At 38.7% G+C, this 19,298-nt stretch overlaps 1 protein-coding gene across 3 annotated transcripts; it reads right to left on the reverse strand.

Moving 5' to 3' along the window:
- Positions 1–1,488: 1,488 nt before the first annotated feature.
- RB195_014469 (uncharacterized protein) lies at positions 1,489–17,404 on the reverse strand (the record flags this gene model as incomplete). Of its 3 annotated transcripts, XM_064204756.1 has the most annotated exons (17): positions 1,489–1,557; positions 1,615–1,725; positions 3,110–3,145; positions 3,239–3,369; positions 3,786–3,880; positions 4,526–4,628; positions 4,713–4,758; positions 5,407–5,552; positions 6,183–6,283; positions 6,367–6,449; positions 7,990–8,154; positions 8,209–8,340; positions 8,583–8,711; positions 14,566–14,689; positions 14,870–14,979; positions 16,140–16,277; positions 17,363–17,404. In XM_064204756.1, 17 exons carry the CDS (start codon positions 17,402–17,404, stop codon positions 1,489–1,491), a joined length of 1,761 nt encoding a protein of 586 aa, XP_064060637.1. The 3 variants fall into 3 exon arrangements, with proteins under 3 accessions (XP_064060637.1, XP_064060636.1, XP_064060635.1); XM_064204754.1 differs by lacking the exons at positions 5,407–5,552; positions 6,183–6,283; positions 6,367–6,449; XM_064204755.1 differs by lacking the exons at positions 3,110–3,145; positions 5,407–5,552; positions 6,183–6,283; positions 6,367–6,449.
- Between the last annotated feature and the right edge of the window lie 1,894 nt (positions 17,405–19,298).

Here is a 19,298-nt window from a genome sequence, read left to right on the forward strand (position 1 = left end):
GAAGATCGCAAAAGGTGGTGAATTCTCTTGCTTAAAGTCTCCCTTCAGACTCGCCTCTAGTTCAAACGTGCTCCTTATGCCTTGAGTTGATTTGGCTGTCCGAACCTTGATATTTTGATAGCGCTCTGGATGGGAGAGTAGATGTCATAAGAGGATTCTTCACCTTCTGGAGTAGGAGAACGACATGTTTGAGATGTAGGACTTGTTATCCGGTGCAACAAAGACAGCGCCAGTTTTCTCTGACAATAAATTGGGTTCCAGTTTTAGTCCTAGTTTTAGATCCTCTGACTCAGACAAAATGTGTTCCATTTTTTATCTTTCTTTTCTGGTGCACCATTGGTGTACGTGAATAAATAAATAAATAAGTAAATGAGTCCTCAATCTCAATCAAACAATCAGTGTGTCAATATTTACTTCTTTTTGATTTCAAAGTTCACTTGCTGCAGCATTAAGAAATACTGCTGTAATGCTTGTCCCTGTTGCTACAACTAGAAGTCCACTTGCGTTGGCTTTAGAGGTTCTATTTATCCTTGCATTCAGTTGTTCATTGTTAGAATCTGATTGAGACCATTCAGAGATGTGATCCAACGATGACAATTGACGTGAACATGACTGTTAGAATCTGATTGAGACCATTCAGGGATGTGATCCAACGATGACAGTTGACGTGAACATGACTGTAGTTAGTTCCTTACTCTTCCACATCTTACGCATTAATCTCGTATAAGTAACAATGATTTATTTATTACAAACAGCAGTAAGAACCATTCACGACCATGAGAAGCCGAATCGAATGCAGGTAAAAGAAACATACAATTCAGATAGAAATAAAATTAAGAGTACACTACAAAAATACCGGTTGAAGGAGATCATCCTACATCGAACACTGGGAAATGTGCTTTGATACAAATATCCTCCTTTCTGCTACCAACACTGAGGAACGAAGACATTTTTGAGGTGAATTTTAACACTAACTTTGAATCAGCAAACCGTCGAGCAAAAAAAGAATTAAAGCGAATCGATTATGGAAAAAAATAAGAGAGCAAAAACAGAAAAAAAAAGATTATTTAACGGGGCATAAATTTCTTCCACATAAAATCTCAACGTTTCAACAGGTTACAGAAACAACATTGAATACGATACAAAATTCTGAAAAATATTCAATTAAAACATCAAAATAAAGACATCAAGAGATGAGAATGGAGCAAAGTTTACACATTTCCAGAAGCAAGTCATGGAGATGGACCAAAAAATGCCACAATATGTTCGGGAGAAGTTCGATGCAATGTCGAGCGGGCAAGAGTTACAGAGGGAGGTGGTCAGTTGGATAGTAAAGACATATATGCGCACAAATTTGCCCGACTCCAGCAAAGGCAGGCCAACTCTATCTGACTACACGCCTGTACATAAACATATAAACACACAAATATATTCTCATTTAATGTGAACATTAATAAATAACCAATTTGTGTCCTCTGTGTTAATGCACTAATGTGAAGTTATCTGCGATACCTTGTAGTCGAAGGTCTGTGAAAGGTAATGCCACCAGTATACCAACTAAAAATAGTTGTAACATTTCAACTAATAATAACAGAGAATATCCTCTGAACTCACGTTGAACAACGTGAAAGCGAGCGGAAATGCAACGATTGAGAACTTATCGACCGCCTCAGGATGAAACCGCGCGATGCAGCTGACATTCGTAGATGGTGATGGCGATCGAAACTGAAATCCGCGTAATGTTGTTAAAACGACGGTGAAACGAGAATTACATGCTGGCAAGGGTCGAATTCAAGTCAGATCAACACATTCAGAAGTAGGAGGAGAGAAAAGAGGAAGCAAAAGAGGTCGCTCACATGCGTCACAGTCATCTTCTCAGTGAGTTAGCACAGAAGCGTAATTTCCGGCACTCATAGATTCAGTAGTCCGAAGTTCGGACTTTTCTTTGAATTGCATGCTGTCCGATGTTTCCAGAGAAAATCGTTTACCTTCTTTGGTCAGAATAGTCAGTAGATTTGTGAAAAAGCGACGAGTAACACGAGCACAACTTTCAGCGATGCGCAGCTCCTTATCACCGAACTACATGCTCATGGAGTAGGAAAGTTAAGTTACGGTCCTTCACACTCCTACTATACATCTTGTGCATAATTGCGCTAAGTGTTAGCTGTCCAAGGTTCGATTGAAATTAAATAAAATTAGTGGTAAGAATAATAACAGGAAATAAATTCAAACTTAAACACAGAGAAATTCCAAAGATTTCTGCCGTATTTTTTGCATTTATATTTGATTGCTCATGTATCGTTTATGATCCATTGTACAAGGCAATATAGCTACTGTTTTAGTTTGTCGCTTGTGTGCTGCACCCAAGGAAAGAACTCCAGAACTTTCTAGAAGAGCTGGATTAATAGGAAATTAATCCAGCTCTTCTAGAAAGTCTAGGTTCTGGAGCCATTCCATGGGTAAGTTGCAGGACTGGAGAAGAAAGAACGCAAGATTCAGTAGCTACAAAAGCGATGAGATGATCCGGGATCATTGGCTTCTTGGAGTGATGTCAAATAATTGGCCTTACTAAGGAATTGAATTGTGCGGCGTCCAGAATGTCTAGAACATCTCGGATCTATGAAAGTAAGACAAAGTCTGAAAGTCTGAAAGTTGCTCTATCTCCATGTGTACCGTGTCTTAGGCAACATCTCCGTCGACGAGTTACTGAAGAAATCTCGCTTAGGTCGTAAGCGGGGTACTAGCAAAGCAGGAGTAATCCTAAATCTCGGGTACAGGTATCCAACCCTGTGTTTTTAGCATCATTGGCAGCTGCGACGCGGTATATCCGGACTTCTGATATGGTTAAAGTGGTCACTGAACATGCTCTGAGTTTAACGTTGGAACACGGGAAAAACATGGTTACACGCTGAGCTTCATAATTTCGCACCAATTCTACAGCTCTTTTCCGCTCTTCATAGAAAAATGGCATTTACAGTGCTAGTTAGTGACAATTGACTGATTTGAGTGAGTATCGCAATCAAAAGAGGCTGACTAAAGACACACAATTTCGTGAGAGATTAAAAGAAAGGTGAGGGATTTTCGGACACGCAATTACACAACACGTTACCTCTTCCATTAATGGCCGCTCTGGTTCATTTGGTAGCTGTAATTGAGTAGTGTCATCTGATTCTTCTATTTTCATGACGACATTTTTGTGGGTATAAGGAAATATTAATAATTAACCAGAAAGCCTCACCTGTTCGAACGTCAAGGGTGTTTCCGAATCAAACGTGGTCATGTGAAGATGAAGAGTAGATGGAGGCCCTCGTGACAAAAGTGTACCTCGATTCACTGCGCATCCATTCGCTGTTTGTGAATGGAGCGAACCTGAAGAACACGACTACGGTCCTCGCATCCAATCCTTTGTGTATTACTTTCACTTTTACTGGCATCCATGTCACACACATATGCTGTACAGCAGGCGCAAAAGATTGTAGTATTTACCAATCGGAAACGATAACCACAAAATGTACACCATGGCAAAATACGCATTTTTCTTTTGAGAAAGAAAATGAAAATTCTTGCTGTCAAGTTCCTCAATGTAGGAAAGCTCATCAGTTAAATTTTCCCGTTCTTTTTTCATAATGACTGTGGAATTTGGGATGAGAGAGTATTTATTGATAGTAACATCTGTCTTCCCGTTTACACTTTGCTGATGGATAGAAGTAATCCTTCCCAATCATTATAATCCATTTGTTTATGTTCATCAAATCATGAGATTTTATGTTAAATATTACACTTACTATTGCCGTTGGAGTGAGTATGTCCTACCCGACTTCTACATGAGCCATTCGACCAGATTTGTGATGTACGAACTCGCTCTCGGCGACGCTCAGCACTAAAAGTTCCGGAACAGTGACATGAAAAGAATTCCAGCGCAGTTCCAAGGTGAAACTAACAATATGTATGCTAATTTATGAGAGATTATTGGAAGTAGTTACATCGAAATGTGTTAGAATGATAGTGAAGTATGTGAAAAATTGTTTAGACAAAGAACTTCTTTCCTTTTATTAATGTTGAGGTGAAATTACGGATCCAAGAAGAGAAAGCTCGAGTAGATAACATGGTAAAAATCGTTTTACCCACAAAAAAATACTAAAACAGGCTAAAACACTGGGCAGGCATAGCGCAGTGGTAGAAGATCACTGCTACGTTTATGGAGTCGGTCGACCAACGCTGGTAAATTCATGCCGAATGCGCATCTCAAAGGAATCGATCAACGTGAAACATTTTTCCTTTGTTTTTTAATCATTGAGAGGAATAATGGGTTTGAAACTAAAATTTACAGATGAACTGATAAATTGCATACAAAAAGTGTAGGGCGTTGAGAAAAAAAAGGTAAACCTTGCTGTTTGTCGTTCCTATATAGATAATCGTCGCGTTCATCTCTAAGGGTTTTCGAGTTAATTGTTAATGGGTGGGAAAAACGGGAAACACAGTTTGAATTTCAAAATAAAATGTTGTGTATGTTGAATGCGCCCACCTTCTAACGCTATTTTGACATCGGCTGATATAACAAACGAAAGCTAGTTCGACCATGGTGCCAAAAACGAACGAAATGCACCCTAACATCCAAACATCCATCGCTGAAAGCGAAAAGATAATCTGAAGTGTGAATTATTAACATAATAATCCAAAAACAGTATAATCTCTGATAATACTGCAAATACCTTTCACATAAGAGACGCGAGGAAGGTTCTTCAGTATGTTTCCGAACTGAAATTAGAATTGGAATTATATTTTTTTACTTCATATCATCTTCTTTCCATGAAACTATTTTTTACACACCCTCATTTCTAAATAAGTATAATTATAATTTCAAAAAAATATGACCGTACGCATTAGAACTCGTAAATTTTCGGAAGCCCCGAAAACTTCCTACAAAAAGCAAAGCAACTGCAGTATCCTCATTGTTCAATTCATCAGACTTACAAACCACTTTTAATTCATGGTAGGGGGCCCATTAGCGAGTTTTGCTGACGTTTACTTCACTTAATCGACTGGTTGATATTATCGCCTACATCTTCGCCGATGTGTGTCGTCCTTAATCACAATTCTGCCCAACCTTCCCGATTTTCAGCAAGAAGTTGCACAGAATCGATCCATTCGTCTCTGTTCCATAAACAGCGAAACCTTACGTATCGCGTAAACTACCTGTCCACGCCAAGTGTCCTCAGGTCCTCTTTCACCACCTCAGTCCAGAACTTACGTTTTCGGCCAGATGGCCTCTTCCAGCTTGAACCCGACAAACTCAGAAGTGGTTGAACAGAGTGATCTGCTGGTCTTCTTAATATATGACCAAAAAAAGCGAAGACTATCTCCTGTAGCCGCTTTCGACGGCTGCGCAAAATATTGATATCTTACACGTGCCACCGCTGGTGCACCATTTCGATTTCTGGGTAGAGCGTAGAGACCTTCATCGTGAGATACACTGGAGCGAAAGTAGCCAAGCAACCGTCTGAGCAGCTTCTTTTCCGTGCTATCAATCCTCTCCGTAGCCGTAGACAGTACTGCGCAAGTCTCCAATTTGTGCATTATGATACAACCAATCGCGGATAGGTAGAGTCACAACTTGACTTCGCTGGGGATGGGGGTCGACAATACAAAGTTTATAACTTGTTGAAGTTCAGTAGTGCTTCATATCAGTAGTTCACATGAGTAGTTTATTTATCAGTAGTTCAGTAGTGAGTTCAGTAGTAAATATAACAACATCGCTGGCGTACTCGAGACCAGTCAAGGAGCACCCTGATGGCGCTAAGACGATGTCAGCAAGACATTGATCGACTGTGCTTCGCATGATGTCATCGATAACGGAGTTGAACAGGAAGAGTTCTGCCACTGTCCCTTGTCTTACCTCATTACCACATCAAACGATTTTGTACATAAGTATGGTGTTTGATCTGCAGCAGTTGTTTGTTGACTGATGTCATCAAGTAGACGAACGAACTTTCTTGACGTTTCATCAGCGCTAAGCGCGTTGAAAAGACAGCTTCGATGAGCCTTCAAAGTCCAGAAAAGCTACTTCATTGACAGTGTCGAGGACGGGAGAACATCTTTCATCCTGCCGCTGCTATACTTTTACTGAAGACAGCCCTAGATTTTGGATATCTGACTAAGAAATGTTCCTTGTCAGAACGTACTCGAACCAAAGTTTGAGAGTCCTCGTCTTCCTCTTCCGCTGCTCTTTAGGCGTTTAAAGGGTTGACCTGGGCCACGCAAGCTGATGGCGTCGATGATTCCTCTTAAATGTGGAAACGATGATGAGGCCCCTCTGTTCACTTAAATCAACCTTAATCAAGATGGGACATTGTCAAATGCGCGCACCGCTGAATAATACCATTTTCCTGGTACATAGGATCTTCATTCAAGTCCTTCTTCGCAATCGCGTTGATTCCGACAATGACAACCTGCTATTTATAGAACTTATGGAATATCGCTAGGTTCTATAAATATTCAGCTCTTGGCCTCTTTCAAGGAAGATTTTCTCCCTATGTAAAGAGGAGAAAGCAGCGAGGTTTGCAAAGCAGAGCAATACGACAACTAGAAAAGTTTTGCTTTGCTTGCCGAATTTTGGAAATATACCACCATGTACACCATCGAGGAAAACATGATCCATTTGTAAAAGACACTCACCGTTAAACAGAAAAATTCTAATCCCACCTGCATGGACTCAAAGAAGTGCGGTCAAATAAGCCTACGACATCTGAGATGTTCATACTCAATTCGAAATCAACTACGTGAATTACATGGCAAAACCACGAACAAAATTTTTCCATTGTGCAGTTACACCTCAATCAGCAGCGAATACTCTCACTCAAAATATTCGCTCCAATCTCGAAAACATTATGCCAGAACTGAATTGGAATAACGTTGGAGTGAAGGAACGATCTGATTTTTGGGTTGTGCATGAGAAGGTGGGCAAGAAGCATATGATAGTGTAGGATGCAATAAATATAATCAAGGACCCTTGACTTTTCGTTTTTTAAACCACTGTTCTTCCTGTTTCGGTTTAAAGTATCTCGATTCACGCAAGTGAATCAAGGGATTCGAATTTGCCAATTTGAACTAAGGTAATGTTGAGCGAACATGTGATGCACAGCAAGGACAATCGTTCGACAAAAAATATGACCTGCAGGGTTCCACGAGGCACGAAACGCACAGCAGGAATAACGTCGGTCCGGTTGTCAGATTTCTTCACTAATTTTTCACTCAACGACAATTTTTATACTCTTCACCCCTCATGAAAAAGGAGGAGATACCGCGTAGCTTTCGCATGTGATCGGAACAAATGGAAGTACTAGAGCGGATCGAAGAGCAGGTAGACTGCAAACGATACAAGGAAGTAAACGTAGCCGATCATAGAGAGGTTATAGAGCAATTTTGATCCTCTGCTATACTTGATATAACAACAATGTTCGTAGTGTGATTCAACGGCATGAATAAAAGTGTGAGATTGGAGAAGGGGAGCGTATTCACAAAAACCACAACTCTCTCACCACGAATGTAACTTGTTGCTGATGACCTATATGGCGACATGAAGCACGGTGCAGTTGCATAAGCGGTTGCGCCCGAAGTGGTGCGGTGGAGCGCAGCGGTTGGAATCGAGGTATGACCATCGCGAACAGCAACAGTGAACGGCAGCATCAGGGGTCCTACCTCGATTCCAAACGCTGCGCTCCACCGCGCAACTGCACGGTGATTCATGTCGTTTTGACTCTACTGTAGCAGCTCTTCAAACATGATTATGGTGGTCGAACGTAGATCTACTTCCTGCTGTATACTATGACATTAAACGTGGAGGACTTTCTAGGAAAACATGCACATTTTACTCACAGTGCTTACCAATAATTCTCTATGACGAGCGCCGTCGTACTTTTAGCGAGATCTCGCTGGTTCCATCCACACTTTTGCACTGTATATTTACTATTCAATAGCCACCGTTCCCACCTGGAAAGTGAGTGCAAGCAACGACGAGATGCCAACTGTAGTACGAGCTGGCAACGCTTTTGGTTCCATACAGAACGATACCCACGAGACAATGATTGTCAAGTAGGTAGGTACGTACGCTTGGATGATGTAGAAACCATATCGACGCTTGAACGTGAATACAACCTGGAATTGCCTTTGAAGCAGTTTTGTTGGTTTTTTCAGCGAGCAATATTTTACCTGTAATTGGTCCCAGTATCCATTTGGGTAAAGAAGGTTTTCTTTCTTCGTCTCAAAGTTCACTAAATCAAAGTCTGGTAATTGTATAGGTTTCATCAGAGTTACGGCTTCTTCCATCCATCGCAGTTGTACCTGGAACTCTCAGCCACTGAACAATTAATGAACACTGATTCGTTGTTTGTAGTTCTCATGATATCAGAGGACTACATTTTTAAGAAAAAGAAACATGCACTTAGCCGTTAGTAAAAAAATCTTCAACTAAAATTCCTCTATGTTTACACTTAAAACGCAGGAGGAGTTAATCGAACCCTCCATTATTTGCTCGATTTAGCCGTTAGTAAAAGAATTGTCAACTAAAATTCTGAAAATGTTACCTCTTCTGCGTTGTGACTGTAAGATTCCAGGATAAGGATGCAACTTTGCACATCGAAGGGAAACTGCCTAAGGTCGAGATTGCATGGGGTTTTCACCGATAATCGATGATTGATCCACAGCGTGCCGTTCTGTAGAACATTGAAGTTTGAATAAGGATCACCAGGAGCAAAACATTTTTTCATTGTTGTTTGCCTCGAAATGCAGTTAAAATTTACCGCAAGAAAACCAAAAGTGAGGACTTTCGGGGAAAAATCATAGAAAGGCAAGTCTAATTTTTATCCGAGTTTGAGTTCCCACATATGCATATCTAGAAGCGGAGAACAACAACAATTCATTAAACAAGTTTATTTCTCTAGTGCTTATGTATATGGAGTTAAGAGCTAAAAGGCACATAAAAGTGATGACAAGGCAAAAGGGACCTTTTTCCTGAGAAATGCTTGAAAAGGAACACATTTTAGAAAACAATGACGTGAATTGACGGTAGCATTAGGAACCATTTTGTTACCACGCACTCGCGTTATCTTCTGAAAATATTGCTAGATCTTTTGGAAAACTTCTTTCGGAAAGAAGAGATGATATTGTTCTTCTCTATTAGTATTTCACGTTACTATAAAAGTAGACAGTGAGGTGCAATAGATAAAAGCATGTTCAATACTGTAAAAAAAACTGTAAAGTTCACATAACATATTTGAGTTAGGTATTTCAACAAAATGAAAGAGATTCAAAAAATTCAAGCGACGTGGCTATTTTCACACAGAATAAAAGTCAACTATTTCTATTTGCTAAGTACGCCGGGACGCGACAAAACGCATAGCTAATTTTTGTAAACGTAAAACTTGATCATTCTCCGTCCAAACCCTTTTTAGTTCATGTTTCATCTCACAGTTTTCGTTGTCGCTTTGTATATTTCATTCCTTATTTTCTCATTTATTTTCCATTATCTGCCCTATGTTGCAGCGCAAAAAGTCAAACTGGTATTCTCCATTTCGAGCAAAATATTTGCCATTTGTTTGTCGTTAGACCTTTGCCGTTTTCCCCGCATGTGCGATAATGAAAGTATGTATCTGAAACTCACTGTGGCCGCAATGGTGACACGCTTGTTTAACTTATCTCAGCGCTTCCAGATAAAGAAATAAAATCCGTTCGTTCCTGCGCAATTCTGCACTGCACTTTCTCTTTTTTGCTTTCTTTTCTTTACTTCACATATTACGGAAGGGAAATAAGAGAGACTATGCAGTATGTTCAAATAGACGAGAAAAGGGAAAACGAGACTAGCGAGTTTTGTGATAACTGGGAAGCTTCGAAGAGTGACTGCTTCCCAAAAACATCACACTTTGGGAAATTTCAAAATATGAACAATCTATTTAGTTACTATTTTATACACTAAAATTAGCTAGTAATGGTCTACAACAAACCATTGCAACAACTGTATTTTCTGCTTTATAAGATACGTGACTTAGGGTTAGGATAGCATTTGTAATGAGAAAGTGCTGGAGTTGCTGGCGATCCACGTGTCTGATTACGCTGGAGTGCAAAAGGTTATCTTTAGAGGGTTTAGTCGCTGTTAACTTCCAGTATTCGTCACCTGCAATTTTTCTCCTCAACTTGAGGTAGATTTTGGCGCACTACGAAGAATTGGACCCTACAAGAAGAAGAAATAATTCTCTTCAGCATTCGGGTTCTCCTCCTTTATGTTCTCTAATTTCTACTTCGTTTTTTCTCTTTAGGTGCTGCTTGATTGCCAATACACTTTACGGTGTAAAAATGAAAACAAATAGATAATTAAATTTAAGCCTTGAGAGAGATAAGCTAAGTAAGGGCAAGCTAAGTACTCTCAGAGCTGTGTCACTCTCACATCCACAGTGTTATTTGCTTTCATCTACTTTCCCTTTCATGTTTTTGCGAGGCAACAACGTCAAAAAAAAATCGAGTTGATACTCGGCAAATCCGTTCACACTGGATTCATTTACTAAAACGAACCAAAGTTTGAGAAGCCATGCTTTCTTTGTTCTTTAAGATTCAAGTGTACTTCCGAGTAATTTTCTGAAGTTTCTTAACCTGTATTTTTTTTCTGTTTTTTTTTCTGTTGTTTGGAAGGTTCTAACATAACCAAAGTGACGAGCGGGAGCGACAAAGTAGCAGAAACTTTGGATTAGCTTCTAGGAATTAGTTTTGCCTTGTTGATTAAACTTTCTTACATGGTACTGAAATCTAAAGTTCTCTTCTCTAATTAAAAGAATCCTCTCCATTTCAGAGAGAAATCCTTGATTAAGTCAAGCGCAGAAGAGGAAAAACTATCCATGCTCAGCGAATATTTCTCATCAAGCCAGCATCGTGGAGCCCTAAACCGAACCCGGTTGTCCATTGGGAGCGGACGGGTTCATCTCAGAGAGCGATTGAATTACATTTTCCGATTATAGCTGCCCCTTGTGCACCACGGCAGTCCATATCCACTTTGCATCCGATCAAACAAGATGTATGAACGCCGGAAACCGACTGTTGGGTGCAGTAACAAATAGTTTTAGATGGTCTCCAGCATTGAGCCTGTAGTTCATAAAAAATGATCTTTAATATGCGTCAGCTTGGAGAAAAAGAGCATAAATCTCTCATGTGGGGTACATAAATGTATTGGCTCCCGCAAATATCAACATTCTTCACCGTGATGACCTTGCGAATATGGTAGTAAGAAAAATTTGTTTTTAAATCATCATTTTTCATCTACCTATCCTTGAGTTAACCGTGTAGATCACCTTACGCTTGATAACATAAATAAAAAAAGTAGATTCAAATCATAGCCAAAGAATTGAATGTATTTCGTATGAACCAGTAATCCAAAAATCCTCACATATTCCCTATTCATATCCGACTGAGACGAAGACACATTTTTTACCGATGGGTTTGTTCCTGAACAATTGATGGTCGGGTGACCAATGAGCGGAAGTGAAGCTATAGAATCGGAAAATAGTCTCAGGGGCTATTATATTTCAAAAATGGGAATTCTGAAGCCTAAAAAAAAGTGGATTGTAATTGGAAATTTCCACTCGCATATGATAGGCGAAGCCGTCCTGGGAATAGAAGTGTATGGAGGTGACGTCACTGATGGGAGTATGCTTAGAGCAGCTACGTTGGTATGTGATCCCTTCAATGGCATACCAATTTCATATAATTGAATATTTAATGTTGTTATTGAAAATTTAATATTTAATGTTTACTGACCTGCAAGTCATGTCATGAGTCTTTTGAAGAAGAGAAAATTGACAAAAGCTGCATTTTGATGGCAACACTTATTTTATTGAGATTCTGTAAACTTATCAACTTATTTTATGGATTCTGGTAGTTTGTTCACAGAGGAAGCACCCAATTTCAAGATTTGTCTCAAAAGAAAGAAAAGAAAAGAAAAGAAACGAGAAAAATGAAAGAGAAAGGGAGAATGAAGCCAAAAGTAGCAGAGCGTGCATAAAAATAGTTCGAGTGATGGCAAGGACGCGTTTACAGCAGTATACTGTTCATTAGATGTCCATATTAATACAAGCATATCCAAGAGTATCATGAGAATCAGTTGATATACTTTATACTATACTTTTCTTGCACTTTGTTCGCGTCATTTACAAAATATCCAGGGGCAGAAGTATCTCGAGCTTCGTCAACAAGCTTGTGACCACTGACAAATAATGAAACAGGTGTTTTTTGAACTTTTTCAGAGTTTAAACAGATCTATAAAACATCATCATCAAAACTCGATTGATCTCAGTATCCAATGATATGAGTAAATTGAAGACATCACAGAAAAAAAATGTAAATCCGCGTTTCTTCCGTTCAGCTTAAATCACGCATGCTATCGACCATCCCTCGAAAATTCAACCCATTCAGAAAAAATTCTGGTTGGGTTCATTCTGCTTTCGTCGAGCGCATATCGTGTTTCGTGCGAAACCATGTGAATCCACAAGGTTTAGGATCTGCTTTGCCTCGAAGATAGGCCTATGTAATCTTTGGAGTGGTTGTTCTCATAAAGAGAAAGGCTCATACAGTACTCGGAAAAGAAAGAGGTTGAGAGGATTGCTTCGGAAAAGAATGATACGTTATTGTTACAGCGCTAGATTCAGGTGATAATTCTAGAACGGGAAAATGTCACAGTTAGGGTTCGTAGGTATGCATAGAATTTAGTGAGAGAACTAGATTCACCAAAAGAAGCTTCATTTCAGAAATTGCTTAGAACGATTGAGCTTCTCTTAAATTTACTTCACACTCGCTTTTTTCTAACAGAACCATTTTCACATACTATGCAAGATGCATTAGCCACATTTTTTTCTGAACAACAGGTACAGTTTGCAAATTCTTGACTAATACTTCAAATATATAACCGCAGGAAGTTCAGGAATAAAAAAAGGGAAAACGCTGCAATTTCAAATCCACCAAATTCTTCTATTTCAGCAACAAATGTGTTTGTTCAAAATGAGAGAGAACTTAAAAATTTTGAGAAATACTTTGTTAGGACAAATGTTTTACGGCATATTTGTGTTATTATATTTTCAGCCTTGTTTCTTGAACAAAAGAAGGGAAGAAAGAAAAACAACAAAAACAATCGATAATATTTTTAGAAAATTATTTTCTTGCGAAAAAAAGGGTCAAGTCTTTTTGTCCATTCGAAGCAATAAATAAACGTTGTAGATTTGCTTTTTCCTGATACTATTAGTAGGATCGCTTGTTCAAAAGTTAAGCGAAAATTAACTGCGAAAACTTAAAGCAACATGGTGTCTGGTAAAAAGATAAGTTGAGGTCCTTAAACGAGCGAGAAATTGGAAATAAACAATCAGATAAGGTAGGACGAAAAGAGATGGAAGATGAGAAAGCGAGCAAGATGAACTTTATCCATGTTCCAGAATTGAGAGTAGTTTTCAATACTGTCTCTAATATAAAAGTCGAATCTTCTTTCCTGTTTATTTCATTCCATTCTACACAATTTCTGATTTATACTAATGTGAGAACAAACTCGAAGATAAAAAAAAACAAGAGGAAGAGGTTCCGAGCTCAGAGCAGTTCCTTCGCACAAAGAAACTGTTTAGTTGAGAATGAGCCAAGCGCATATTAAGGATTCATTTACGACGGTTATTCGCTTCTGTTCCTTTTGTTTGCGAAATTCTTTTGATTTCGCAAAAATTCGGTTTTGGCTGCAGTGAGCCATGTTTCCAATGTCCTTCCTTCAGAGTGGGTCAAAAGACTGCAAGGGCAGGAAGGTTAGATTCATTTAGCCAGCTATGGTGGGTCCTTCATGCATTTGTTTCTTGAACTTCACATTACGCTGTGTCATGGCATTGTGTAGTCCTTCCTTCTGTTGCAGAAACACTCAGATAATACCTCATGCATTATATGGAATATGCGTTGCGCTGCCATTCCCTATAATGATTAGTCTAATTGCAGCGGATCGGAAAGATGCCCTGTGATTTTTCTTCAGAAACCTTCATTAATAAGTGAAAGACAGGTTTCAGAGCCGTTCTAGCATCCTAAAACAAACCAAACATAAGGAGGCAACATCGTACGATTTGCTCCGAGTTTGTTTCTCTTCATTTTATAGAATTGTAGACCGGTTCGTTTTTTTTTTCTATATTTGCGGCGGACCAGACATGTAGCGAAATAAACGAAAAATAATTACCATATGAAATAAGAATCTTAATATAAAGACCAGCAATCAGCAGAAAAGAAGAGCATCAATATTAGAAGCAAATGGATCTGAGGTGTTGCGTTTGATGATCTTTTCAAAGAATTCTCAGTACGAGGTTGCTAGCTTGTCAAAAATTTAAATTCTCTCCACCAAAAAGTACGAATGCAAAATCTTGGCTCGGACATTACACTTGGACTGTTTCATGATTTTAAGGTATAATAGCAACAACGTGAGAGGACCATGCACCAATTTTCAAAATTGATGCTACTAAAAAAATTGTTCAGAGACCGCGAAAAAAAAACTGCGTGTTTGACCGCACCAACCTCATAAAGAATTGTCATCACGTTTTCGCTCGGCGAAGCGTGGATCATTGTTCGCTTAGAGTTGATCAAACAAGTGTTTGGTGTCCATATCCGCTGCAGTAGGCGCGCTTCCATCGTAATGTTCCTTTAATAGGCATATTCAATAGAGATCTCTGTCCATGATGAAACACTTATGCCATTAACTCAAGGAAGTTCTCCAATAAAATCTTACAAGGAATCGGAAGGGAAAAATCTCCATAAAGTATAAACAGGATGTCACTCTCGCACCGGAAATGTCCTTTAATCAGATATCGAAAAGTTTTACCTCTTACAGGCCAACATGTGGGAAAAAGACAAGGATTCGTCTCGCCATAACTGCGTAAAGAGAATGTCGATTTCAAAGTCGGAAGTGATTTCGTTCAGTGACCCCATGTCCTAAAAGAGAAATTGAATAGGAAACCATGTTAGTGAAGGAAAAGAATGAATTCGAGAAAAAAGGGAAGCTATTTTGAGGAAGTGGGATTTCAATTAAAACAAGAACGTAGTATTCTGTGAAAGCGCTCTGAAGCCCATTAACTCATTAACTTCAATAAATATATAGTAATTCGACTTCAACGAATTACTATATATTTATTTTTATTGAAAACAAGTATTTGATCCCATTTTAGAGTATGTGGAAAGGACTGAACCTGCAGTTCTTCTAAAATGTTTTTGTGGAAACATGCACTTTTTAGATGAATCAGATACCCATACCAATCCTCAATTAACATCTCACCATCCTGAACTACTGAGCATAATCGTACATCAGAGATGGCGCTAAAGAGTGTATTCTTCAGAATTTAAAACAGAATGAAAATTTCTGGCCATCGTCAACATTCTTTCAAAATCCGACACTGATTATATGTAAGTTGTCTAGAAAAATTGCAACACCACTGGTGAAATTCCTATTTACAGATAAACGTGAAGACATTTGTATGAAATTGTGTTTGTATAGAAAGAATATTTGAAAATTTGCATGGATCTGTATAGAAAAAAGCTATGTATTGAAGTAAAAAGGAAGAGCGCTAGTTAGAATTTTCAGGAGTAGCATCTCAAATAACAACTAACTAAGTAATAATAAGATTAGAGAAGATGCATTTTACGATTTTGTATGTTATTCACCTTAAGTAATGCCATGATCCCTGTTCAAAGCGTAACAGCTAGCACAATTTTATCCTTGCGTTCGTTTTATCTTATGGTCATGTGCAGTAAGGTCAATTATAGAGAGTCTTCGGCTAATCCACTTAATTTCCTCCTCTTTCCGCCATGTCGGAGAATGTCTTCGAAATGTGCAAGTAGTGTTATCTGACTGAAAAATTCTTCTTCCGGGAAAGGTGGACTATTCTGCTGTAGATTTAAACAGTTTCTAGAATACCAACAGTTTCTCGACTTGAAAGCCGGGGGACATTTTCTCACCGAAAACAGAGGTGGATAAACTCTTAGGAAAAACATTTGTAAAAACTGGCTTGTCGATTTCTACTGCGACCAAATCTGGCACTGATACATCATGTTTCGGATGTTTATACGGAAACACTACAGATAGATGGAGAGCCAACCTGAATGTGCATTTCGATTTGCACCTCTACAGCACTATCACCTTCCGGTAACATTTTCGTATAGTTCGAGAATAGAGCGCTGATGATTTGACCTTCGCTTAACGTCCCTGGAGGACATTTAACCCTTTTGCTGACAACCTGAAGGAAAGCCATTATTGTGCCAGCAGTCCACAAACACGAAACACTCGAAAATAATCTGATTGACAAAGTCAATGACGAAGACTAGAGTTCCTGCATGGACAATTATAGGAGCCGTTAATTACAGAGCACAGAAACGCTTAGAAGAAAAAGTTTGACAAACACCTAACACCTAAGCATAAAATTACTATCAGAAAATCCATTGGTGCACACCTGTGTGGTGGACCCTAAATGCTAGCTATGCAGGTGTTTAGTCAACTTCTAAGGTGCTAGCATGAAATACCCTGGAGAATTGCAATGCGGAAAAAACGAAAAAAAATCCACCGTCACATTTACAACACACTCAATTAATAGATTACGTATACGTATCGTTTTCATCGCTAGGAAAAGTGCTCCAGAAAAAACAACAGCGATAACTAATATGAGGAGAAATCTGATGAGCGGAACATAAAAAAGCAAGATGAAAATAACAGTCTTCTGTTGCCTTCTGTTTAGATACACTAACTTTTCATATATTTTTTATAAGCTTTTTCTCCTCTCCTAGATCGCAATTTTAGAAGGGTTGTAGTTTTCGTTCGTAACGTTTGTGAAGATCGGTGAAAATAATGAGTCCTAATCTTCTTTCTGGTGACTGAAGATTAGTAGTTACCCTAAGAAAGTACGAGGAAGTTGTAAAGCGGCTTTATTTGTTTTTAATTCGTGAAACCATGTTGTTTGTTCTTTCCAAAACTTCCGCAGATGTTGGCTAGAGAGTAACGGCAGAAATCTGCATGGAAATGGGGACAGTCCTACTAATTTTGCCTTGGAATCACAAATTGATCTATTTTGCAAAGACATTTTCAGGATTGACGGTATTTGTAGAAGAGTAGGAGTTCGCAGGGTAGTAGTTTTTTTTGGACCTCCTATGTAACTTACTGCCGTTTTTTGTAGCAATCTTCCTGCGAAATATTTACCGCAAGACACATTTGAGCTCTCAAAGCGTTGTAAGAAAATACCATAATTTAGGGTTTCACACTGTTTCTCCAAGCATGCACATACATTTCGATGCTATATACAACAATCAAAAACGTTAAACTTGAACTTACCATAATAGCAGATAGAGAGGCAAGGAGAAGGCTGCGTATCATCCCAAACGGACCATAACAAATTTCTGCTAAAAACGTACAAGTTTCGATGGAGTAGAGGTTGTGAAAATGCGACTCGCGTAGACGGAGAGGTAGTGCACAACCTAACAAAAGCAGAACACTTGGCTTATTAGTGAGCAGTCAAGGAAAAAAACCATTATTCTCAAGAGACGATAAAAAAAAGTATGCATAACGTGAGAAAAGAGGGGAAGAGATAAACTTGTGAAAATGTTCCTAGACTGCAAGCATAAGTAATTAGAAAGAGCGCACGATGATGAGGAGGATGATGAGAGGAAAAACAAAGGGACGGAACCGGGAGGTGAGAACTGTTTGTTTGCAGATCTGGAAAAAAAGCAAATATGGAAAATATAACTGAATTCCACTCCACTCCAGTAACAAGGAAATGTATAGCAGATCAAAGCAAATATGTAAACCATGTGAGGATTGTTCAAGCTGAGCGATGTTCCTCTCAACAAGGCATCGCATCGGATAAAGAAATGACGGGCGGGCCTTCTCTCGTCGACGGACGACAGCACTCCTGCTTCTTCGGCTGCCAAGAGAGCCAGCTAACGTCCTCAACTTGTTGGTTTTGCGATCCCATGCACGTTGCGTAAATTTCCATTATACGAGTACGCAGTTTTAATCAGGCAGGGTTACAGAAAAGAACCAACTGAGAGCAACTCATGTGGAGTCGAAGAACGGAATAATTTAGCAAGCTACAGCAATGTTTACGTGCACTATCCGGACGGAGTTTATCTTCGAGTTAGTGTTAAAGAGCAAAAGAGCACTACTATCAAATCCAGGAAAAAGATCCGCTACAGAAATATGCATATTCTAGTCAAACTTAGTAATTTAAAAAAAAATTTCTCTTCATGTTCCGTTGTAAGAAAATACAGATGAAAGATGGAAGTTAAAAAGCATAAGTAGATGAAAAGGATTCTACGGAACTGACCACTCAAAGCCATAAATAAGAAGATCTACACATCATACAAAAACACTTCTCTGTTTTTACACAAATCCGATGTAACAGAGCGAAGGTAATGATGAGGCAGATATGCCTCGAGGGAAATCTCTGTCTTTTTCTTCGAAAAAAACATAACAAGTTGAAACTGTGAAGTCAATTATTACAAGCTACAAAAGTGTAAGCCTAATATCGGGTCCGACTAAACTCGCAAAAATGGGTAGAAATATTTCGTAGTGAAAAGTTGAGTTTGAGACATCGTAAATTCGTCGTCCACTGCTATTTGGAAATTCGTGTTTGTTGAACTGTTTCTGATCCTCGCTTTCTTTTGTAAATTTACCAACATAGAACCAAAAGCGATAATCGTGTTAACAAAAAATTCTCTTTACATATTATTTAGAAAATTATTTGTATATACTTTGAATTCTTACTAAACAAAAGCAAGGAGAATTCCGTGTCTCCAATCCATCAAACAAGAAATAAAGTACAGTAGTAAATAATAATAAATAAATAGAGTAAATACACAGATATGTATTATCGGGAGATTCATTCGAAATTAAAGCAAAAGCAAGATAGAAACCGTATGATAATGGGAGGGGAAGCCTCTAGAAGGGCAAAACAGTTGCGACCGTATTTGGTTGAAAAAAAACGCATTTTTTAAAAATTGAACCGTACAAGTTTGCCCAACATAATTTTTGCATTAACCACACATAGCGCAGAAACATGTCCACGTCGGCAAAGCACTATGCAAATCTGTAGTCTTCACTGAGGAAATTGGATTTCCCTGTTAAAATTTGGTTCACTGCGTACAAGGCCGGACAAATAAAAGTACATGAGCTGGAGATATTAGCATGAAATTGCTCAAAAACAAAGAAATCTACTCAGTAGAAATATTATTCTTGCGAAGGACACATAAGTCAAAACAATTCCTACTTT

Source organism: Necator americanus, chromosome V (genome assembly GCF_031761385.1).
Source record: "Necator americanus strain Aroian chromosome V, whole genome shotgun sequence".
NCBI classification, from domain to species: Eukaryota; Metazoa; Nematoda; class Chromadorea; order Rhabditida; family Ancylostomatidae; genus Necator; species Necator americanus.